General features: G+C 42.3%; 1 protein-coding gene across 2 annotated transcripts in view; it reads right to left on the minus strand.

Moving 5' to 3' along the window:
• Nucleotides 1–25,183, minus strand: part of cracr2b (calcium release activated channel regulator 2B) — a 167,385-nt gene that overhangs the window by 66,048 nt on the left and 76,154 nt on the right. For both annotated transcript variants that reach the window (XM_059975514.1, XM_059975512.1), the window contains exons 3-7: nucleotides 20,745–20,856; nucleotides 16,676–16,847; nucleotides 15,792–15,938; nucleotides 15,023–15,113; nucleotides 8,277–8,372 (exon numbers count right to left, since the gene is read on the minus strand). In XM_059975514.1, the coding sequence (XP_059831497.1) occupies nucleotides 8,277–8,372; nucleotides 15,023–15,113; nucleotides 15,792–15,938; nucleotides 16,676–16,847; nucleotides 20,745–20,856 (618 nt within the window). The remainder of the gene's footprint in view (nucleotides 1–8,276; nucleotides 8,373–15,022; nucleotides 15,114–15,791; nucleotides 15,939–16,675; nucleotides 16,848–20,744; nucleotides 20,857–25,183) is intronic.

Genomic DNA, 25,183 nt, shown 5'->3' on the forward strand with positions numbered 1-25,183 from the left:
AATCAAAAGTGGAGAAAGGGGGCAGCCTTGATGAGTCCACAATGAATTGCAAAAAGGGAGGAAATATTCTGATTAGTGATAATTCAAGCAGATGGGTGTGAATAAATGATCTCAATCCATATAATGAAGGATGGCCCAAACCCGAATTTCTTAAGTACAAACATCATATATGGCCATTCCACTTGGTCAAATGCACATTGCACATCTAAGGAGATGACTACAGACTCTTCTGCATGCTTTGTATATAAAATATTGAAGAGATGGTGCAGATTAAAATACGTATGTCTGCGTGGCATAAAGCCAGTGTGGTCTGGATGAATGATAGAACAAATGCGTTCTTTTAACCTATTGGCCAGGACCCATCGGCAGCAGCGAAATGGGGCGATGTGATGAAACCACCTCGGGATCACGGCCTGGTTTTGGAATCAGGGAGACATTTACATAAAGTGGGTGGCAATCTGGAAGATAACCTAGAGTGGTTCAACATTCGTAGGAGCAGAAGCGACCGCTCTGGACCAAATATTTTTGAAGAATTCTATGCTAAAGCCATCCGGACCTATTGCCTTATTATTGGGGAGGGAGGAAATGACCTTCTTAATCTCATCTAGGCTAACATCAGCATCAAGTGCATTTACTGAATCTGTTGACAGCGTGGGCAGATTCAGATTATCAAAAAATGCTTCCATAGCTTCAGTGTCTGGACCGCCTTGTCATTGGTAAATATTAGCATAGAACTCTGCAAACACTTATTAATTTTTTCCGGGTCCATCAATAAAAAGCCATCTTCCACCTTTATACAACGTATGGCCCTGGAGGCCTGCATCTGTCTTAACTGATGGGCTAATAACTTATGGGGCTTTTCACCAAGCTCAAAATACCTCGGTCTGACTTGTGCCAGTAGTTTTGAAGCACTCTTGGACATTATAGAATTATTCTCATACTGTAAGGCAGTAATCTTATTAAGTAATTCTGCTTCATCATTTATTTTGTAAGAAGCTTCCAGATTTGCTAACTGATCATCTATTTCAGTTAACCTTTTCTTGGATCTTCTTTTTCCCACTGTTTCATATGCTATTATGCAACCTCTAATAACCACCTTCATGGCCTCCCAAAGAATGGAATCACCAACACCGCCCACATCATTGGTGCTTATGTATAGATCTATCTTATCTGAAAGAGCAAAAATCTTTATCTTTTAGCAAAGCATTATTTAAACGCCAACTATATTCACTTCTTTTGTGGTTCAATTTAAGTATAAGGGAGACAGGAGCATGATCTGATTTAATATATATTAGTAAGTGCAACCCACTACTGAGGAGACCAATTTCGAATCTAACAGAAGATAATCAATCCTAGAGTAGGATTTGTGTTTTGCGGAAAAATATGAAAAATCTTTCTTTGTAGGATTAAGAAGCCTCCAAATATCTACTATGTTATACGATTCCATGAGATTATTAAGTGTAATACTATTTTCAAGTGAACAAACTTGGGGACGTTGTCGATCTAGAAGGGAGTCTAGAATGCAATTAAAGTCTCCACCTGCAATGATGTTAGAGTCAGACAGATGGTCTTAAAGAGGTTCTGAAAAAAAATTGGATCAATAAAGTTGGGCCTGTACACATTCACTAGTGTCAGTGGCATGGAGTTTAATATTCCACCTACTATTACGTATCTGCCCCTCAGGTCAGTGATAGTTTGTGTGTGAATAAACGGTATGCTTTTTTTTTATTAGGATTGCAACACCTCTAGTTTTTGTACTAAAATTTGACTGGTAGTCCTGAGATGCCCAGGAGGGAAGAAAGCACTTTTGCTGCCATTTTCTTAATGTGCGTTTCTTGGAGAAAACAATTATCAGCCATAAGTGTACGGAGATGTGCATTCACCTTCCCTCTCTTCAGTGGACTATTCAACCCCCGTACATTGCAGCTGACAAGTTGAATCTCACCAGTGCTGTGCATATGCAGATTAGATGTCATGTCTGCTGCTTAACAAAAAAAATATGCAGTATGGTCGAGGCGTAACACAAACAGTAACTCGAACAAACAGATGTGCTGTAGCAACCCCTTGAGAAACACAAAAAACCCACCCAAAACTAAAAACACACCAGGAGTAGTACTTCCACGCCCCTAACTTTATCCACGGGCCAACACATGGTCCGGAACAGCGAGATAACTACCCATTACTCACTAATGCGGGAGGAACACCTCTTCACAAATACACTGTGAAATAGAAAACTAAACACTAACAATCAGTCCTCGCCCACATCTTAATGTGAGCTTACTTTTCAGTTCCTCGTGCGCTGAACGTAATAAGGTCTCCAGATGAAGCCGCTAGCGATCAGCGACAAAACCAGTGACCCAGCGTTAATCCGTTTTTAGGTTGATGCAGTGTCGGAATGCCAATCTTTAACTTCCCGGCTCAGGAACTCCTCAGCTACGGCTGCAGTGCTGAATGTACAGGTGGTGTTGTTAACTGTAACCATAAACCTCGCCAGGTACCGGAATCCACACCAAATTTTCCTGGCTTTGCATTTCTCCTTGATGTTCTGAAAATCCTGACGTTTTCTCATGGTGGCCGAGGTTAAATCCGGGTGTATGAACCCCGGGTGCCTGTCGTATAGCAGCAGAGCTCTCTCCCTGGACAACCATAGCACCAGCTCTTTAACCTGGTAGTGGTGTAGCCTCGCAATAACAGCTCTTGGCCTGCCATTTTTAGCCAGTGCTAGGCTCCGGCGGGCACGGTTCACTTCAATCGGCTGGTGGGTATGTTCTTCCCCTTGCAACTTCAGAAGCAACGTGGCTACAAATTCCGTCGGCTTATTGTTTTCGGCTTTCTCCTAAACCCCGATAATGCGAATGTTTTGACGGCGAGACCGAGCTTCATGGTCATTCACCTTAGCCTGTAGCTGTGTGTTTTGGGACATTAGGCTATCAAGCCGCTTCTCCAACTCTTCAATTTGCCTCTCATACGATTCGACAGTACCCTCCATTAAACAAACACACTTACTAGCTTCGGCTAGAGCTGCTGTTAGAATAAGTCATGATTGACTTATTCTGCTCAGCATCTCTCCCGTCTGCCAAACTGTACAGCTTGTTTACAGCCACAAGCACTTCTTCAATGGTAGTTGGGACCAGGATGCTAGCAGCATTAGCTTTAGCTTCTCCTGGGCCCGCTAGTTTCGCAGAGACCTCACCAGAATCATCTTCACCTGCGCCCTTTTCTTGTTTCTTCCCTTTACCTGGCTTCGTCATTTCATTCAGCCCGTTACAGCTCACTTTTCAGTCACTTACAAAATAAGAATTTGGGTGAAGATAGGCGCAACTCCCGGGACACACGTCTTCTCCATACCAAAACCCCCCACGTGACCGTCAGCATTTACTTTCTAAGTGAAGGAGTGAAATGATTTTGATCTCCATTTACCTTGCAAAGTTAAAATAACAATGTTGCATGCTTCGGAAATTAAACCTGCTCTCATTGAAAGGCTTAAAACCAGGTGAAGACTTTTTTCCCCTTCATCTATTAATGTGACGTTTCTCACATAAACTCCTGCTTCTATAATTATTTCCCACCTGCAGCAGTGTGCAGGCTGTTGATATATTGTGCCTAGGGGCTCTTTCAATCAGCCAAAATAACATTAAATCAATGAACTAGTTTTTTTAATGTAGTTTACACTAATTTATCAATGTTTATGGCACTAAAATGTGAATAAGGGAATACTTTGCATCTTTTGTAAATGGCTGATGGGATTTTAGTAATTATCTCAGTAACATTCACATCAGACAGTTTTAAATCAAGCCGCTTATAGTATCGAGAAACAATGTGTTTGATATAAAGTCAGACTCTTATTAGAAAGCAAATCTGAATAATGAAACAGCAAGGAAATAACTTGGATAAGACATACCAGATGGTTCTAACAGCTGATGATGGTTAAATGATGGTTCTGGTGTAAACTGCCAAGTTGGTGGAATTCCTAACTATAAATTTATAAACCTGCATATAAGAAGCTCAAAAATCAGACCATGTCAACAGTGATTGTTCTCTGGTTACAACTGAGTCCAGCTATGCTTTACTCATTTTGGAAATAGGTTTGTCCACCAGCTCTGCAGAACTTCTAACGTCTTTAATCTATATTCATCACTTCTTTTGCTCTGAAAAGCATTGGGACATCCCAACTAATCTTTTTGGATGAAATGGAGACCACTCCATTGACACAAATGATTGGATATTTTTCTTCTGCTTAGGCAGTGCCTTGAGCTCCAGGTGGATTTTCTTCTGCGCCACCTCTGTAGGTTCTGACATGGCAGATGGTGCCATTGTAGAACCTGCCAAGGTTACCACAGGTGGAGCAAGGAATGCTTAGTAAAGGTACAGAGTTGTACAACATGAAACCAGGCTCTTCCACCCAATGCATGTCTGCCTATACTAATCTCACTTGCCTGCATTAGGACCATCCCTCCAGGCTTTGCTCATTCAAGTACCCCTCCGAAGGTCACCCAAAATTTGTTACTATTACTGCATCCATCAGCACCTCTGGTAGCCCATTCCAGATACCAATTGTACTTTGTTTAAAGTACCCATCTGATCTACTTTAGAGCTCCTACCTTTACCCAAACCTATTACCTCCAGAATTAGACACCCCCAACATGACACCGGCTATCTATGCCTCTCCTAATCTTATGTGCCTGTATCTTGCCTGAACCAATCAGCTCTTTCATACTTCTTTATTAGTGGTGCTGCCACCTTCTTGTACTCTTAATTCTACCTCTCTCAGTTCATCCATCAGTGACATTTCCACCTTTCTTTTTGCAGTAACTCAGACCGCACAACAGTCTTTGCACTATTCTGCAGTTTTGCGCTCATCTAATAAATACTGTTGTATTTATTATCATGAATACCGAGAGAGCTTCCTGAGAACAAGGAATTCTAATGCATCCTCATGAATGTGAAAAGCGACTAATTTAATCTAACCTCTCAGTCTCAAGTTTGAAAATGCAGTTTCTTTTCCCCTTTCCTCACAGCAAATATTTCTGTTGTGCTACCACTGAACTGGTTGAAATTTCCTAGAGCTATCAAGTTGATTATTCCATCCTTTCCATGGAATAGAAATGAGGTGGAAGTTGTAGCATCCCGGAAAGGGAAAGTCTTCATTTTAAAGATACATCTCTTTTAAATCAGAGGGTAACTAACCACTCTGCCACTTATCCCCAGGCATTCTTCTCAATTTGAGATCGGAGGACATTGTGGGAAATTTAGCAATATAGTTTGTTTGCCAAGGAGAGCCCAAGGTACAGCTCTGGGAACAAAAGTAGAGCTCATCTAATCTTTCCAGAGCAGAGCAAAGTCTTGATTCTCAGAGTGTCCATTTTGCTAGAAAGTCTATATAAACAAGCAACACACAAAATGAAGTGTTGATTATTTTTTCATTTCCATAGATGCTGCCTGACCTGCTGAGCTCCTCCAGCATTTCCAGCATCTGTATACTTTCTCGTGTTTATTATGTAAATAGGCAATTGGCCTGCCTAGAAGTGATAAAGTTATTCAGAACTTCTTTGTTTTTTAGATTGTGCAAATTCTTGCTTCCATTCCAGCTCATGACATTTTGTCTGCTGGTTAACCTATCATCTGCAGTTTATTTGTAGCGCAAAGATGTTGCAATCCAGGCCAACAAATATCTTCTATAATCTGCCTGCAATCTGAGACTGATGTAACAAGGGAGGGATATGGGTGAAGATAGAAAACAAGGAAGGAGAGGATGAAAACAACAGGAATGAAGGGGAACAGAACTATTTTGGAATAGTTGTAAAACCCAGGGTTTATCAAACCTTCTGGCTACAGTTTCAGAAGTTAAAGACATTGGCTTTGCATTTCTCTCTATAGAAACTCTAAATAGTTCTAGGTTTTCAGCCATTAAAGCTGAGTCAATTCTGTAATAAGTCATTTAATTGCCACTATTTGGCTAATTGATGAGTGCTTATGAAAACACTAGAGAACAAAACCATCTACATGGTCATTACAGCACAGATACGTCAGAAATTCCCTCCAACGTCTCATAAATTTCACACTATGCACGAGATCATCTTTATTATTTATCATTTTAATCCAATTTAATAATGTTTCAAAGTAGATATCATCCATTTCAGAACAAGCAGTTGCTAAGTGCAACTTTGGCTTTTGATTTCTAACTATCCTTGCATAGAAATTTGTTTCCTCATTTAAAATACAACCATTTATTAAGTTCAAGTTTGCATTTGACTCAGGTTTGAGTCTGTGACATTGCAGTGATATTCCTGCCTAGTTCACAATAGGCCCAGAATTAGAAATATCTTCATTGCCATTTTTCTAGATAGTAGTTATAGGGAAATAGCATCCTGGCATGTTTTATGAATTCAAATCTAGCAACAGCAATGTTATCATGAAACAACTAATTTGCTTATAAAAAGTACCTAGTTCGCAATTATTTTTTCCAGGAAGGAAATCTGCAGTCCTTACTCTATGAGGACTGCATGTGAATCCAGACTAACACGGCCGCTATGTGCTTCATACAGTGAGCTTCAGGGCAATTTGCCCCACTATATGATGAACTGAAACCAAGACTTTTGGCGTCCTCCAGCTGCTCTGGGGATTCAGGTCTATGAACTCAGTTTGGTTCAGAATGCTGTTGCTTGCTTGTATTGGTTGCATAATTTGTGTTTTGTTTCTTTCTCTGCACATTGGGTGATGAACTTTCTTTCTTTTTAAAATTGGATTTTTTTAGGTTTCTTGCTTTGTGGCTGCCTGTAAGCAGACAAATCTCAAGGTTGTATAATTTATACATACCTTGATAATAAATGTACTTTGGATCCTTTGTATAATGCAGCATCATAGCTTAGCAGTTAGCAGGATTACTTTACTGCACTGGTGATCACTGACTGGGGATCAATTCCCGCCGCTGAGTGCAAGGACTTTACACATTTTCCCCGTGACCGTGTAGGTTTGCTCCAGGCATTCCGGCTTCCTCCCACATTCCAAAGCCGTAGGAGCTAGGGTTAGCGTGTATGGACATGCTATACTGGCATCGGAGGTGTGGCGATACTTGCAGGCTGCCCACAGCACGAACCTTAGACTGTGCAGGTCATTAGTGCAAAACAATGCAGTCACTGTATGTTTTGATGTTTCGATGTACGTGTGACAAATAAAGCTAATCTTTAATGAAAAATCTCTTTTTACCATATGCTCATCTCTAAAACTGCCTCACAAGCCATTCAATTGCTAACAATTAGGAACGTTCAGTAGAATAAATGCCTTCAACTTTATTGTATGCCATTCTTATGGCCTTATATTAACATGATATGTTTGACATGAAACATACAATATTGATCATACACCAAGCATTAATAAAAATTAACGTTACCATTGCAATTCACTACACAGACCTGGAAGCTAAGTGGGCCTATCACTATTAAGCTATTTCAACTGATCCTATCACAAACATCGTCTTTGTTCTACACCCCACACCAGCCACCTACCCCTCTCCCCAACTTCCCTCCTATTGAAAACTAACTTGTACATCTCTCTTTCCCAGCATGACTAGAAGGTCACATACCTGAAAAGCTGACCATTTCTCCTTCCACACAAATGGCCTGACCTACTGAGTTTTCCCTGCATTTTCTGTTTTTGCTTTGATTCTATACACTGATTCCTCACATCCTGCCTTTGTTTCCTGTTGGCCCTCAGGTCAAGGTTAGAAACAAGTTAACCCAGAACTAAACACCTCACAAAAAAAGTCATTCAAATATTAATTGAAAAAGCTGGCAAGTTATTCTCAGTTTTCGCAGTCAGGGCCATAGAGCATGGAAAAGGCCATTCAGCCCAACCAAGTCTATGCCAAACAAGATACCCATCCATTTGCCAACATTTGGCCCCTAAACTTCTAAACCGTTAAAAGTTGTTATTGCACTCTCCACAATTATTTTCTTTTGCAGTTCATTCCACACACATTCCACCCTCTGGTGAAGACAAATTTTCCCCTCAAGACCCTATTAATTCATTCCTCAGTTACCCTAAAAGCCATTAAGAAATAAGTTCTAATAGCAAAGCCTTGAACAATGAAGGTTGCTTTTTTAATATTATAATAAACCACTTAATGTCATTTTTTTAAAATATGAGAACAGATCAAATACTCATTGACAAAATACAACTTGAAAAGTAGCCTTCCCCCATGCCAAGCTCATTTTGAAAAGGATTCCAAATGAAAGCTACTAATTTGATCAATAAACCATAATGAAACCACGTCCTACCTTCTTTTGCTGTAGAATGATATTTTCCAAGTCCTGCTCTTTCCTGATCAGCTCCCTTTCCAACTGATGGTTCCGTTCCGTGTGCTTCCACACATCCTGTCGAGACAAACGGCAAGAGCATTCATTTCTCATTAGGTTCGACTTGCTCTTCACCAACACACGGCTGCCTATGAGAGACTCGACTTTTCGTTGGCTTCTCCCCTTTGGAAGAGCCCTGGTACCTTACTTTATTTGACCTCAATTCCTATCCTGTTGTTCTCCAGCACAGTCAACCCCAAGTTTTTTCCCATCCTCCTGAAAACCTGATAGTCATCAGCTCAGCTGGAAGCTGTAAAAATGGCAGTTTTTTATTCATTCTTTATTGCCTCCTTTTTATTCCAACATGATTCACTATTTGGTTTACTTTCTTTTACTAAGGGATAAGGTTCAGCAAGACACCAGGGAGAACCTGCAGTTCTCTGAATAGTACAACAGATCTTTTATGCTCATCAGAGCAGTCAGACAATGCTTTGGTTTAATGTCTAATATTCAGCATCTCCTACAGGAGAGCATTTCCATGTAAATGTTGGTGTGAATCAAATTCTCACTTCCAATTTTTCCCTCTTGCCCATAGCCTCAAAGTGAATTTCTGATGATATTCAGATGTAATTATTTTTGAAAATTATTTTTTTAATATCATTTTCTTTTCTCTTTTCCTCTGAACAACTGAGCATTATCTCCCATCAGGCAGAAGATACAAAAGCCTGAAAGCTTGTACCACCAGCCTTAAGGACAGGTTCTATCCCACAGATATCAAACCCCTAAATGGACCACTTGTATGATAAGATGGTCTCTTGAACTCACAATCCACTACATCGCGATCTTACACATTATTGCTCACCTATGCTGCAACTTCTCTATAGCTTTCACACTTTATTCTGATCATTATATTTTTATCTTGTACTCAATGCACTATGTAATGATATGATCTGTAAGACAAGCTTTTCACTGTATCGTTGACAATAATAAACCAATTCCAATCTCAGATTAAATACCATCATAAAATTAGTACTAAAAACCCCAAGGTTGATGATAGTGAAGTTTCTAGGACCAGATTCCTTGTATCCTTGGTTCCTAAATCAAGTGTCTTTAGTCGTAGAACTGATTGTAAACTACTTCCAAACATCCTTGTTTTCTATGTACCAAAATATTAGAAAACTGCCAAAGAATATTCTTATTCAAAAAGAATGGGAGTGGAGATAGTGGAGACAGGAATAAATAGATGCTGGTTAGCCTAATGTTTATTATTAGAATGAATTATCAAGGAAACCCTTTGAGGAAGTGTCAGCCAGAGAGGACCAGTAGATGTAATCCAATTGGATTTGCAGAAATGCCACATGCTCATGGAGATGGTGGTAATATGGTAACACGGATAAAAGGATTGGCTCACTAGCAGGAAACAGCAAGTAGGGCTAGGGTTGCTAACCTGCAACCAATGAATTGCTGTGATGGTCGGTGCGGGGCAGCAGCTGTTTACAATATACGTTAGTGAGTTAGAGGAAGGAAGTCAATACACTGATGCTAAGTTTACAGAGGATACAAAAGTAAGGGTAGGGGAGGCAGGCATTGGAGAGGATCTAAGCTGCTCACAGAGAGATTAATAAATCAAATGAACGGACAAGTTGGCAAATAGAATATCTTGTGGACAACATGAGGTGGGTTAATTCACAAAGAAGAATGATTGAAAAATATATTATTAATAAGGAGAAACACTGCAGAGAGCTAGCAGAGGCGTTAGGGAGCCCTCATCCATCAACCAGACAAAGCTAGCTCACTGGTACAGCCATAGATATAATGAAATGTAAACTCAAAGCCAGACTTTTGAGTAATAACAAAATAAGCAGACTTTGGAAGAAACGCACACAAAATATACACTATACACACACTACAGCTCAGCATTTAATACCATCATTCCCACAATTCTGATTGAGAAGTTGCAGAACCTGGGCCTCTGTAGCTCCCTTCGCAATTGGATCCTCAACTTCCTAACCAGAAGACCACAATCTGTGCGGATTGGTGATAACATATCCTCCTCACTGACGATCAACACTGGTGCACCTCAGGGTTGTGTGCTTAGCCCACTGCTCTACTCTCTATATACCCATGACTGTGTGGCTAGACATAGTTCAAATATCGTCTATAAATTTGCTGATGATACAACCATTGTTAGTAGAATCTCAGGTCGTGACGAGAGGGTGTACAGGAGTGAGATATGCTAACTAGAGGAACGGTGCCGCAGCAACAACCTAGCGCTCAACATCAGTAAGATGGAAGAGCTGATTGTGGACTTCCAGAAGGGTAAGACGAAGGAACACATACCAATCCTCATAGAGGGATCAGAAGTGGAGACAGTGAACACTTCCAAGTTCCTGGGTGTCAAGATCTCTGAGGATTTAACCTGGCCCCAACATATTGATGCAGTTATAAAGAAGGCAAGACAGTGCCTATACTTCATTAGGACTTTGAAGAGATTTGGTATGTCAACAAATACACTCTAAAACTTCTATAGATGTGCCGTGAAGAGCATTCTGACAGGTTGTATCACTGCCTGGTATAGGAGGGCTACTGCACAGGACTGTAAATTTCATCGGCTCCATCTTGAGTACTAGCTACAAAGTACCCAGGACATCTTCAAGGAGTGGTGTCTCAGAAAGGCAGTGTCCATTACAAAAGACCTCTAGCACCCAGGGCATGCCCTTTTCTCATTGTTACCATCAGGTAGGAGGTACAGAAGCCTGAAGGCACACACTCAGAGACTCAGGAACAGCTTCTTCCCCTCCGCCATCCGAATCCTAATTGGACACTGAACCCTTGGACACTACCTCACTTTTTTAATATATATAGTATTTCTGATTTTTGCACAATTTTTCAACTATTCAATATACGTATACTGTAATTGATTTGGTTATTGATTTATTATTATTATCATTTTTATTTTGTGTTTTTTCTTCTATGTTATGTATTGCATTGAACTGCTGCTGCTAAGTTAACAAATTTCATGACACATGCCGGTGATAATAAACCTGATTCTGATTCAAAACACTGAGGGAGACCCCGACAGCAAACTGCGCGCCTGGTTCACAGATGGCTCCAGCCGCTGGAAAGGGGGTAAACAATTTTGGAAAGTGGCAGCACTTCATCCTGCCACGGGTAGAATTTTAACCACCGAGGGAGAGGAGGGTTCCAGTCAACTTTCCGAGCTGGCGGCAGTAGCCCTCACCCTCCAAAACACTACCGGACCAGTCCACATCTATACTGACCCCTGGGCAGTAGCTAACGGCATTGCAGTGTGGATGGCCCAGTGGCAAGACATGGGGTGGGAAATACACAGAAGTCCCCTCTGGGGACAGCACCACTGACGTTTCATTTGGGACCAGGCTACCCACAGGAAAATTTCTGTCCACCGTGTGCCCATACCCGGAAAGAGAATGAAGAGGCAACGTTTAATGCTGCTGTGGACCAGGCTGCCCAAATATCATCTGCTACCACTTCCACCCCGACACAGACCCCAGTGCACTAGCTGCGTGGACACACCGCAAAGGTGGCACGCGGCTGAACAATTCGGTGTCACCTTGACACTCGATCAATGTAAAACCTCTGTAGATAACTGCCCCATCATCCAGCAAGTCAAGCCACGGGACTGGCCGATAGGCCACCGGGCCACATTCGTCGTGGCACGGGAGCGGGTCGGGTCCGGCAAATCGACTATATTGGACCGCTCCCGCGACAGAATAAGAAGCAGTATGTCCTCACGATGGTGGGCACATACTCCAATGTCCTGGTGGCGGTGCCCTGTGAGAGGGCCGACCAGAACGGCACCATCAGAGGATTACAGCACCTCTCCTCTCTATGGGGTCCCATGGGAGGTACAATCCGATCAGGGCTCACACTTTGTTGGGACCAAAGCCCAGACCTGGGTGGCTGAGGCGGGGATCTCGTGGCTGTTCCATATATCCCACCCACCCCAGGCATCGGGCTTAATTGAAAGAATGAACGGCCTGCTCAAGGAAAGAATTCGCACTCTGACACCCTCTCGCACGCTGCAGGGGTGGCTAAGTGTCCTTCAGCAGGCCGTTGACCAGTTAAACACACGGCCCACTAGCCAAGGGGGATCCCCACTGGCCCGCCACCTGGCACGGTCCCCATCTCCCGACTGGGAAACCACCAAACCCACCCCCACCCCCCCCGAGACCGAGGACTCGGGCAGAGTATGGATCCGACAGCCGCAGAGCCTCCCCAGAAAGGGAGAAGTTGTCGCGCGCGGGGTCCAGGGGACACCCGTTGGGTTGCCATTCCGGGCAAATCTGATTTGTCCTGTATACATACCCGGCATTTAACCAGCCGGGAATGAGTTTCCTCCTACACCTACCCCCACCCTCTCCCCACGCGCCCCCCCCCCGTCCCCGTCTCCCCCTACAGGACAATGGTGCGACTCCAGTCATCCCTCCTGGTCGCTGCGATGCTCGGCTCCGCGACAGCTGCCAACACCTTCCTCAGGGTCGCTTACGAGTTTACCAGCAACACCAACAGATCGGACTGCTGGATCTGCTTGCGGGCCCCAGCACACGCTGATGATGCGATGCCACTCATGCTGATCCCGCTGGATGACATTGAGATGAACTGTTTACACAGACTGTTTGCGACTGCTGGTTTTGGCATATCTGTTTGGGGGGGCCCTGCTGGCAGTCCCCCACCACTCTCCTCCCCACTACACAACATCTCTTCCCTTGACCCCCGATGGGGTGGGTGCTTCAGGAACTGGTATTTTCCTCCCTACAATTTGACCTCCACCCGAGTCCCCACCCTCAGAGTTATTCCACAGCCACTGAGTAGACCTAACGAATGCTGGTGCAGACTCCGCAATGCGCACACTTCTAACTTTTCCGTTGGTCACAGCAACTGTCAGCGAAACTGGTACCCGGGTGCCCCAGTGACCTCTGCCGACGATGCCACTAAGCTGGGTGCTCCCTGGACCCTAAACGGGACCCACTGGATCTGTGGCCACTGTGCCTACCCGTGGCTCCCCACGAGCTGGTACGGCTGCTGCTTTCCCCCTTATGTGGTGCCCTTCATCCACCCCCTGAATGACCTTGGGGAGCATCCGGCGTACAGCAGCCCCTGGGACAAGAGGGCCATTATGGAGGCAGGGAGATTGTGGATGATAGCCTGTCCCGGGAGGTGATCCAGATGACCAGTGTGCTCGAGACTCTGGCCAACGAGATGGCAGTGGCACTGCAACACACGGAGGATGGTACGGCCCGGCTGTCCCGGGAGGTGATCCAGATGACCAGTGTGCTCGAGACTCCGGCCAACAAGACGGCAGTGGCCCTACAACACACGGAGGATGCCCTCACCCGAACGGCAGCAGAACTGACAGCTGTCAGGATGGTCGCCCTGCAGAACCGAATGGCACTGGACTACCAACTCGCTGCTGATGGTGGAACGTGTGCAGTGGTTGGAAAGGAATTCTGTACCTTTATTCCCAATGAGTCCAGCAACATCACTCACTTGGGACTCGGTGGCTAAAATTCAAAAATCAAGGGACCAGCTCCTCCAGCACAACACCTCATGGGGCAATTGGTGGCCGTTTGTGTCCCTGGGGGGTGGTGGGCAACTGTCATTCACTGGTCCATCGCACTCATTCTTGTAATCATAGCCATTTCTATACTATGTTGCGCATGCCAGCTGATTAAGAGTGTCTCTGCTTTTACTTAGCTGCTTAAAAATGGTTATTTCTGGTATGTGATATTGTTTCACCCTCTTATGTGTGTTGGCTATGTGGTGCGTCGTCTGAGGGGTGGAGTGTATCCAGAGATACCGGCCACGTGACAGATGCACTGCCACCTGGCTGGTCGGAGGACACACCACATGCCGATCAACATTTGGTCCCTCCCAACTAATCAATGCACACCTAAATTATTGGTCACCTTAATTGGATTATCGCACCCAGCCCCATGTTATAAAAGGTGAGATGTGCCTGGCTCACTCTCTCTTACAGACCACCTCATTGAAGGTAAGTGCATTGATTTATGTTTAGGAAGGTCTATCGTTTGTCCTGGTAAGGGAGCCGCAGCTATCCAAGGTCAAGGGAGATAGCTGTTGTAGTGCTTTTCCCTTGTTCTTTGTCTGTGTAACTGTACCCTGTCCCCACACCGCTTCCTGTGTATTGTAGTTGCTTGTGTTGACCTGACTTCCCTTTGTAAATAAATTCCTTATTATTAAAACTGTGTGTGTCCAGGCCTCTACTGTTGAGACTCAAAGAACCAGTTATTTTCCATCACAACAGTCAGGCAGCGTCTATGGAAATAAATAAACAGTCAATGTTTCAGGCCACAATCCTCCTTCAGGACTGAGAAGGAAGTAGGGAAATGCCAGAATAAAAAGATGGGGGGAGGAGAGTGAGGTTAGCTGGAAGGCATTAGGTGAAGCCAGCTGGGTGGGAAGAGTCAAGGGCTGGAGAAGAAAGAAACTGATAAGAGAAGAGAGTGGACCACAGGAGAAAGGGAGGGAAGAGAGGACCGTGGGGTTAGTAATAGGCAGGGTAGAAGAAGTAAAAGGTCAGAGTGGGGAATATGGGAAGGTGGGAAGGAGGAAATTTGGTTACTGAAAGGAGAAATCAATATTCATACCATTAAGGTTGGAGGGTACTAATATGGGAAATATTTGGATCAACCCCAAATATCCTGAAACTAGAATCAAGGAGTTACCTGATTTATTAACTTCTCTTTCTCTCTCTTAATCTGCTGCTCCATTTCCTCGTACAGGCAGCGTACCTCTCTATCATGCTCGTACTCCTTCCTGTAGTTAAAGAAAGGGAAGAGCCTTCAGACAACAGCTCCAAAACTTTGCCTTCTGCAATGAAAGGGAATTCAGCAAATGACTTACCTTGGAATAACATGCTCTTTCTGTTAAACAGGAATAATTGGTGAGGAAAAAAGGAAATATGCTGCTTACTTGATATGGGTAAGGCACAAAAAAATAGTGAAAAGCTTTTGAGGTCTTTCAAGTTCCTGACATCTTTGTTACTGCTTTCTTCCTGAAGTTCAAGGATTATAATGAGTAAAAACCCGTTTTTTCACATGTCAAGTTTGATAGTAGCCCGCCGGTGGCATAGTACATTAGCACTGGACTTTGAGGTGAATGGTCTTGAGTTTGAATCCAGCCAGCCCTTGCACGCTTTCCATCTAAGCTGAGTTAAGCATCAAGCTTAACTCAACCTCGTAAAAAAACAGACAAATGCTTAAAAGCTGTCTGATGTGATGCACGAAAAGGAACAGCAACCTTTCCAGTGAGTATTGGATAATCAGTAATGGAACTAAACAGCATTAATCCTCCCTTCACATGGCACACATAATGAGGATTGCTGGATGGTGTTCAGGTTCAGTCAGAAAGAGAAACAGCAGGCAATCAAAATACATTTCCTCAAATTTTACATCTAAATCAGTACACATTTACTAATTTGTGACAAATGGTTACCGTTTCATTGCTTGTTCCATGATTTCCTTCTCCTGCTGTATCTCCTGGATGTGTGTCGTAAGGTTGGCTAAGAACTGCTCAAAGTTGGCCAGCAGCTCAGGCTTCCCTCTGTGGAGCCTGGCCCATAACTCCCTTACCTCACTTTGACTGAAGTGGAGGGGAAAAAGCAGAAGTTAAAAGAAAATTTCCTAAAGTTAACCAGTATGTTTATTAATGATATCATATTGAAGAAATTAATACAATTAGTGTCAGTGTTGTAAATTCTGGATATATATATGTAGCCACTGTAGCACGTCAATGCAGTTTCATTCATTGATTACTTGTGTTTAAGAGACCAAATCAATTAAGAACATCACCTTATCTTTTGCAATATGTGCTTTTTATTTTTATTTAAGAGACAGATGTGCTCTCTCAGGTTAGTATCAAATGAACTACCTGAGTGTTTCTGTGATGATTCATTTCGATTTTCAGTTGCAGATTCTCAAGTTGAATCATCGTTTAATGCCAGCTACTTATTCCTTTTCAACCACAAAACTGTATGATACGCACTATATAAACTGATCACTTATGGACCTGAATTTGTAGAAGCCTTGAATAAATACTAATTACTTTGAGTAAAATAACAGTCATTCTTCCAGAGCCAGAAGGTTGAAAGTTCCTTTCTTTATTCAAATAACAATTTCTTTAGCATCAACTCTCTACATCTTCTCTGTTATCTTAACTGTACTTTCATTGAATTTCTGTACTATTTGAACTATGACTAATCAGGTTTTAATATCTTTCATTTTCTCTCTAATATTAAAGCTTGTTCAAATTTTGACTCAAAATATTATTAGATTTGAGAAATAAAATGAACTGTAGTACCAGATTTGTAAAGTACTTACTCCTCAAAGATCTGTGAAGCTCCAAGCTGCTCCATCATGAAACAAAACTGCTTCTCTTCCACGTCTGTAACAATATCCAGCTCGTCCGACCAGCCAGATTCAAAGGTTTCATCGTGCTTTGAGTTTTCCAGTCTCTCTGTTGTTGGCAGCACTTTGATGCCAATGAATTGCCCTGAATATTCAAGGGACACTTAAATTACCGATCTAACAAAATCTTGAGTATGACAAGGCAAGACCAAAGTTCAGACAAGCAATGAAACTGCAGGCCTTTCTAGCTAGTGTAGAAAGAGAAGGAATGAGCAGCAGAGAAGCTGGCAGCATAGCAGTGAAGTGATGAGTTTCCAGATTCAGAAATGAGACCCCAATGTTCAGATCACACCAATGGCACCTGTGGAATTTAAATTCAGTTCATATTCTGCAGTTCTTAAAAGAAGATAAATTAGTCTTGTTAATTGTCATAAGATTACTGGATTGTTGTTAAAAACCTATCCACTGGGGAAATCTACCATCTGCACTTTATCTGCATTATTTGTGATTCTGGCTTCACAGTATTGCAGTTGATTCTTAAATGTTTGATGCCCAAAATTTAAAAAAGATTAAATTCATAACTTAAGAATGGAAGTGCTAGAGAGCTAAGCTGCTAGATGCTGAACTGAAATAAAGGAAAGCAAAAGTTATTATTATCGTAGTACAAAGGTGATTGCTGAGGGCAATCGAGAGTTCAGCCTTCCTTCTGATTGCTGCCGAGAAGGAGACTGTGAGCAGACTATTGCTGTAGGCCTCTGAACTCACGTGGTCTCTCTCCTTTTGTTGATTAGTGAAGATGTCACCGTGGTCCTGCGTTATGAATTGGACTATTCTGTTTATGGACTGTGGAATTCCTCAGACTTAAGGTTTTTGTATTCTGTGTATTTCACCCATTTCTTTCCATTTTGTTGTGTGAGGGGAGGGAGTTTTGGGGGGGGGGGTCGATGTTCTTGTTCCATTTTGTGTGGGGCTGGGGATTTGGGGTCGAAGTTTTCTGTTTTGTGCAGGGTAAGGGGGGTTTGGGGGTTGATAATCAGGATGCCATTCTTTTTTGTGCAAGGGGTAGGTTTGATATTTCGCTCTGAATGACTTTCATGTTCCTTCTTTGCTTCGTGGTTATCTTGAGAAGATGAATACTAGAGTTGTATATGGATAACTACTCTGATAACAAATGAACTTTGAACACATATGTCATCATATACAACCCTGAGATTCATTTTCCTGTGGACATACTCAACATATCTATATAGTAAAAGCTAAATGAACCAATGAAAGTCCACCCAACTCGGGCATTCAACCACAATGGTAATAAACAAACAAACAAATAAATAAATAGCTTTGAGAGCACGAGATGAAGAATCCTTGAAAGTGAGTCCATTGGCTGTGGGAACATTTTATTGATAAGACAAGAGAAGTTATCCCCTTTGGCTCAAGAGCCTGATGTTTCAGGGGTAATAACTGTTCCTGAACCTGGTGGTGTGAGCCCTGAAGCTCCTGTACCTTCTTCCTGATGGTGGTGGTGAGGAGAGAGCATGTCCTGTGCGGTGGGGGTCCCTGATGCTGCTTTCCTGCTATGTCATTCCATGTAGAAGTGCTCAGTGGTTGGGAGGGCTGTACCTGGGCTATATCCATGACTGCTACTAGGAAAAGGGACTACCAATCTCAATCACCTCACTGTCAGTGACAGCAGGTGAAGAATAGTGCTTCAGTGGAGGAAAGCAAAGATGACAAAGGGAAAGTGAGTCACACAGCAGGTAATTAGATGAAAATTGCAACCAAAAACACTCAGAATAAGGGTGATGAAAGGAGACCACAGAGTAATCAAGGCAAGAACACTTTAACCATATTGCTGTCCCTATGAAGATTGATAGAGAGGGGTGAGAAGAAAATCAAAATCTGCACACTATGCAGCTTGGGTTTTACCTATGCACCCTCCAGTAAGTATCAAAAGCATGCAAGTTGACCTAATCAGCAAAAACAGGGAAGAAATCTGCGAAAATATAAAACTTGTTAAGTTTGCACAGGTGGAGCAACTCTCACGAGTCCAATTCTCCAACCATTGTCCTCAGACCTATTTCATTCCATTGGTTTATTCTTCCTGTAACTTACAGGCACACATGGTAGTGAGATGATGAGCTAAGTTCCACTGCCCTTGCATATATGTCCTGAAGTAATGCTGGAAGGGGACTCATTTCTATAGGGCTTTGGTGAGATGACATCTAGAATATTGTGGTCTGGTCTCCTACCCCGAGGAAGGATATACTGTAATTGTAGGAAAGGCAGAGGGGAGAAAGAAGAGGGGAGAGTGGGATTTGGTAGAGGGTGAAGGGGAGAGAGGGAGGTGGAGCTGTGATGGTTTTTCAAATTGATTCCTGGGTTGTTGGGTTTGTCCTTTAAGAGAATAAGGTGAATGAGCATACTTCCAAATTAGAATGAGAGATAGTCTCATTAAAGCACACAGAACTGTCTCTGCATTTGAAGAGTAGATGCAGAGATCATTTTTTTTACCGTGGCTTGGGTGTTCTGGAATCATGGATCAAAGTCCCAAAGTAAGGGGCTGGCAATTCAGGATCAAAATGTGGAAATGTGAACTCGTAGGGTAGAGCATCTTTGCAATTCTTGCCCAATAGAGCAGTGAAGGTTCCGTTTATTCAAAAGATCAACAGATTACTGGATATTAAGAAAAAGAATATGGCGTTCCCGCAGGAAGGTGACACTGAGATGAAAGATCAGCCATGATCTTAATGCACAGCAGAACAGGCACATGGACTGGATGGTCCATTCCTGCTTCTACTTATGCGGGTCTGCAATTCCATCAGTAATTTTTAATTATAATACTTGTCATATTTAATCACTGTGCATTCACCTCTCGACAGCAGCCTACCCTTTTCTACTAATTAGCTGCAGTGGGCTTGTCATCAAGCTTTCAGTCGAGCACTGCAAGCGCCCAGATATTTTTCAAAACAGTAAAATCTTAGGATTCTTTCCCCTCTCAACTTGAATGCATCACTGGCTTCTTCACTTATTTCAAAACATGCAAACAAGGAGATAAGGAGAAGACTATTGAGAGTTTAACATGTGTACTTAATTCGCAACTAATTAGGTTTGTATCCATTCTGAATGGAATTAGAGAGATAAAAAGAGAAAAAAGTAATTCAGAGCTGTCAGTATTGCCAGTAGCTTCGGGCAAAAGCAGGGTCGTCATTGGGCAAAAGGTTCTATTCAAAGTACACCCACAATTTCAAAACAAAATCTTTAAGTATAACCATGTGGGAGTTGAAGAGATATTTCCAATTAAAAGGAGAATTGATTTGGAATTCAGCTCTTCTGCATATACTACAGTTGCTTTCATTTAGAGAGTGGGTTTGCTTTAAGTATCAGAAACAAAGGTACAGATGGCTGCTATTCATTTAATCTCTTTCTGCCTCTAAATTCACTGAACTTTATTACAATAAATTATGATGTTTCAGCTGAGCTATGGGCCCTTGTATTATACAGGAATTTAAAGAGGGCCCAACTCACTGGTGTCACCCCTTAGTCTTGTGTCATTCACCAATTCAAATTTTTCCCCAAGACTTTCTCAGAAGAAGGGGCACTTATCTCAAATTATGTCTGCTGCCAAAAAAAAGCGCAACGCAAAGAAAATTCTTTCAATCCATACCTTACAGTCTTGATGATCATTTTAAACTAGTGACCTTTTGTCATTGAGCGTTAGCAGTGTGCCCTAGGGTGAATTTACTACAAAAGATTCTGACATTATACCTCAGTCTTTTGATTTATGGGCACTTGCGCTTGGTGCAATTCATAAAATCATCTTCAGCAATTTATAACAGAGTAAAAGATGAGGGAGAGAGCAAGAAGGTTTCCTCAAGGACCTCAGTGCTCCCACCCTCTCTTCCACACTTCCAAATATCAACATGAACAATTTGGTGCGTTTACCCTCCCAACACATATATTGATCTTATCACCACTGTTGCAAACCCCTGTCCTACCACATTATTGTCAATAAAGTCCATTGCAAATGTTTATGTATTGTACATACCAAGGCCCATGCTGAATTCTACTGGTGTTAAGTAGCCGTTCTTATCCTGGTCCAAGCTGTCAAAGACATCTTCCAGTTGCTCTGGAGTCAGGGGCAACTCATTCTGCAATCTCTGTAACAAAGCATGAAACAATATCTCAGATGGGCATCAGATATAACAGAGCTGCCTGGTAAATTAAATATTAATAAAAGGGGAAAAAAATCAACTGCATCAAAGTAAGTTACATTGCAGGGGAAAGTAAAACTCTATTGGAAGGGAATATTGGGGTCAGAATTTCCACCTTCGCTCAATTACAATTTTTTTTTCATTTCTGCTTGGCTCTTCAAATAGGAATTAGACTCAAAATGACCCTCTGTGATTAAATATTATGCCTCTGAAAGAGCTGTACGTTCAATGCAACTGAAAACTAACACCACATATATTATGTGACCACAATCCTTACAGAGCAATAGTAGCATCTTCACCTGATTTGCCTTGAATGAGTACAAAGTACAGAAATCTGATCATCTGGTGATATAATTCCTTTCAAAATAGAACATTACAGCACAGTACAGGCCCTTTGGCCCAAGATGATGTGCTGACCTTTACAAAATAGAGGCATGAACATATACGGAGTACACTCATTGTGCTTAAAGATGTCTACCATTGGAAGGAACAGTCTTGCAAGTTCAAATATGTACACTCAGACTGAAAATGTATTGGTGAAAATGTTTGCTTATTCTCGAGGTACTTTCCAGAATATTAAATTCATCCAGACTAGACATCTGAATTTGTTCATGTAAATAGCCTGCACTACACAAGACTACTACAATGGAAGGAGATTACCATGGAAATATTTTATCCTTCAGATATTTGTTGGTTCAATATGTACCATGTCATATGAGTCACAATGATTGAAAAGACAATGGGTGATCGTTGTCTTTCCGGACCATGATTGTTCTTGTAAAACTTCTCTACAGAAGTAATTTTCCATTGCCTTCTTCTGGGCATTGTCTTACAAGACGATGACCCAGCCTGGGTAGGTCAAATACAAGGAGACACTATCTGTACGCTTCAGAGATTGTCTACCTGGCAACAGTGGTCACATAACCAGGACCTGTGATAAGCTGTTCATATGACCATCCACCATCTGCACCCATGACTTTACATGACCCTGAGTGGGTGGCTAAGTAGGTGCTACACCTTGCCCAAGGGTGACCTGCAGATTACTGCAGGGGAGGAGTGCCTTACACCTCCTTCGGTAGAAACGTATCTCCACTCTGCCACCCGAATTAGATAGCAGTTGAGCTGTTCTCTTACCCAGTTCCCTTTTGGTCAGCAGAGCACTGTATTTTGCATTGCGATCTTTGCTGCCTAATTATCAGGAAGCAAACCTACCACAGGACAATGGCACAAACAAGAGAAAGCCTACAGATGCTGGAAATCCGAATGTGGAGGAACTCAGCAGGCCAGGCAGCATCTATGGAAAAGAGTACAGTCGACATTTCAGGCCAAAGAATCAATTGCACTCTTTTCCTAGATGCTGCCTGGCCTGCTGAGTTCTTCCAGCATTTTGTGTGTGTTGACAGGACACTTGCACATTTATGCCTCTGTGCCTCATTCAAAGATTTGTGCCATCATTGATTCAAGTTAATCAGTGTACTCTGAAGTGTACTTTCCTACCCGTTAAATCAAAGATTAAACATATTTTATCACTATATTACTTCTTATTATAGTGGTATAGAATGTTATGAATGCAGTAAAGAAAACTTATTAAGTGTAACACGTAGCCTGAAAGAACAGATCAATTCATGTTCATTAAGTTCACTGCGTATACAAATGCATGAATTTATCTGCTACAAGCAGCTCAGATTCAACCAAAGAATCTCATTAATAACTAGACATAGAACAATGTAAGCGCTCCTGATCCAACTCAACATCAAACTCGTGTGCAATATAATTGAATTTTAAAACTGTATAAGTTCCATGCTAAGTGTTTGGTGCAATTGTCAGTGGGGAAAGATCTGATTCCCTTTTATGGAATTGTTGTTCATTATTGTAAATTCTTTCAGTGTAGAAGACTGGCAAAGAATACAGTGTGATATAGATCAGTTGCAGATATGGACAGAGCAATGGCAGATGGGAGTTTCACCCGGATAACAGTGATGGGTAGGTCAAATACAACGCGACAGTATTCCGTGAAGGGCACTTTCCTGAACAGCAGTGCTGAGCAGAGGGCTCTTGTGATCCAAGTTCACAGCTCCTTAAAAGTGGCTACACAGGTCAACAAGGTTTATGGAATGCTTGCTTTTACGAGTTGAGACATTGAGTTCAAAATTCAAGAGGTTACGTTGCAACTTTATAAAACATTGGTCAGGCCACATCTGGAGTATTGCATACAGTTCTGGTCGCCCCACCATAGGAAGGATTTTGAGATTTTGGAGAGGGTGCAGAAGAGGTTTACCAGGAAGCTGCCTGGTTTAGAGGGCACGTACTATCACGAGAGGCTGGATAAACTTGGGTTGTTTTCTCTGGAGCAGTGGAGGCTGAGGGGAGATCTGATAATGGCTTATAAGTTTATGAGAGGCATAGATAGATTAGACAGCAACTATCTGTTTCCTGGGCTGAAATGTCCAATACCAAAATGTCCAAAGTCATGGCCAAGTGGTTAAGGCGTTCGTCTAGTGATCTGAAGGTCACTAGTTCGAGCCTCAACTGAGACTGCATGTGTGTCATTGAGCAAGCCACTTAACCACACATTGCTCTACGACAACACCAGTGCCAAGCTGCATGGGTCCTAATGTGCTTCCCTTGGACAACATCGGTGGCATGGAGAGGGGAGACTTGCAGCTTGGGCAACTGCCGGTCTTCCATTAAAAAAACACCTCGCCAGGCAAGGTAACTTTCCAAGGCACAAATCCATGGTCTATTGAGACTAACGGAGGCCTACGAACACCAGAAGGCATGCATTGAAGGTGAGAGGGGAGTTGTTTCAAGGAAGATGTGAGGAGTAAATATTTTACTCAGAGAGGTGGCTGCCTGGAATGCACTGCCTGGGATAGTGGTAGAGGTAAATATATTAGAGGCTTTAAGAGATGTTTGGATAGGCACATGGATGTAAGGAAGATGGAGAGATATGGACATTGTATAAGTAGGAGGGATTAGTGTTTGGGTGTTCTTGATTTGCTTTTAGCCAGTTTGGTACAACATTGTGGCCTGAATGGCCTGTTCCTGTGCTGTACTCTTCTCTGATCCTTGTTTGCCTCTGGTCCAACACCCTGACCTTTTCAATCTAGTCTGGTGCTTAAATCACCCAAACATTGGGCTGTTCCGCACTTTTGGACAGCTCTAGGGCCTGAACACTGCTGGCACATGTCCCTTCCAATTAGGCTGGGGGTTAAGTCAATCAGACATAGGGGCTTTATTTGCTCCTGCCTCCGCATACATCCGTCATGCCTCGCCTCTGCATGCCTCCCCATTGTCAGCAATGATCAATAGTAATAAAGTGTTATTAATAAGATGTTTGAGTTTCCTTCATTTTTTATTTTGCCACTGGTAAGTAGTTACTGGGCATCACCAGGGCCATCTTAAACCAGAAGCCCGTTCTTCATTAGCCAGGAGTTAACGGAGGGCATTAACCAGACTTCAATAAGCATGAGATTCATTTTTAAAACTTCCATTTGGAACATCAGCTTGTTACCTCTCACACCAACTGCCAGAATTTCTTTAACACCTCAAAGCCAGGTATCACGATATTACAAAATCTATTAACAAACACTTCAAGTTTGCTCCTGAGTGCCTTTTCAATTTTAACATCTTCAATCATTCTGAAAGGTAGCCCTCGTGACTCCTTACAAAATCAGGAAGTTATTTTTACCTTACTCCATCAATTAAAACATGAAATGTAGCATTACTTCCAGATTCCCCTCCAAAGCTACACGTCATCCTGATTTAAACGGATGAATGTGTTCATTTGTACACAGTGAGCAAGAATTCCTGATTTACAGTACTATGGAAGCCTTTCTGTAAACAATGTGGTAGTTTAAGTGAAAGCCACTATGTCTTCTCAAGGTAATGAGAAATGGGAGACAAATAGAACGCTGACAACTTTACCTATCAATCTAAATGGAATCATGAGAAATAATGGCCTGACCCAAGGATAATGACAAGACCCCTCGTTGAATATATTCAATTCAGCAATCTTGGATGCATGATAGATAAGCATTCTACTGAGCCGAGTTCAACCTAAAATGATTGAATATACATTCAATTGAAGAATATGAATTTCACTGTAAGTCAGTCATTCATGCTGCTACTCATAACATCAAAAATGATTATCTACCTTAACATAGCCCTAACATCTTTGTACAGACTAGTTCCAGCAGTAATACCTTGGCATTACCTTTAGGAGAAAAGTATTCCCTAACTAATATTCACACAAGTTGCTACTTTCACAAGT

Source organism: Hypanus sabinus, chromosome 7, assembly GCF_030144855.1.
Source record: "Hypanus sabinus isolate sHypSab1 chromosome 7, sHypSab1.hap1, whole genome shotgun sequence".
In the NCBI taxonomy this organism is placed as follows: Eukaryota; Metazoa; Chordata; class Chondrichthyes; order Myliobatiformes; family Dasyatidae; genus Hypanus; species Hypanus sabinus.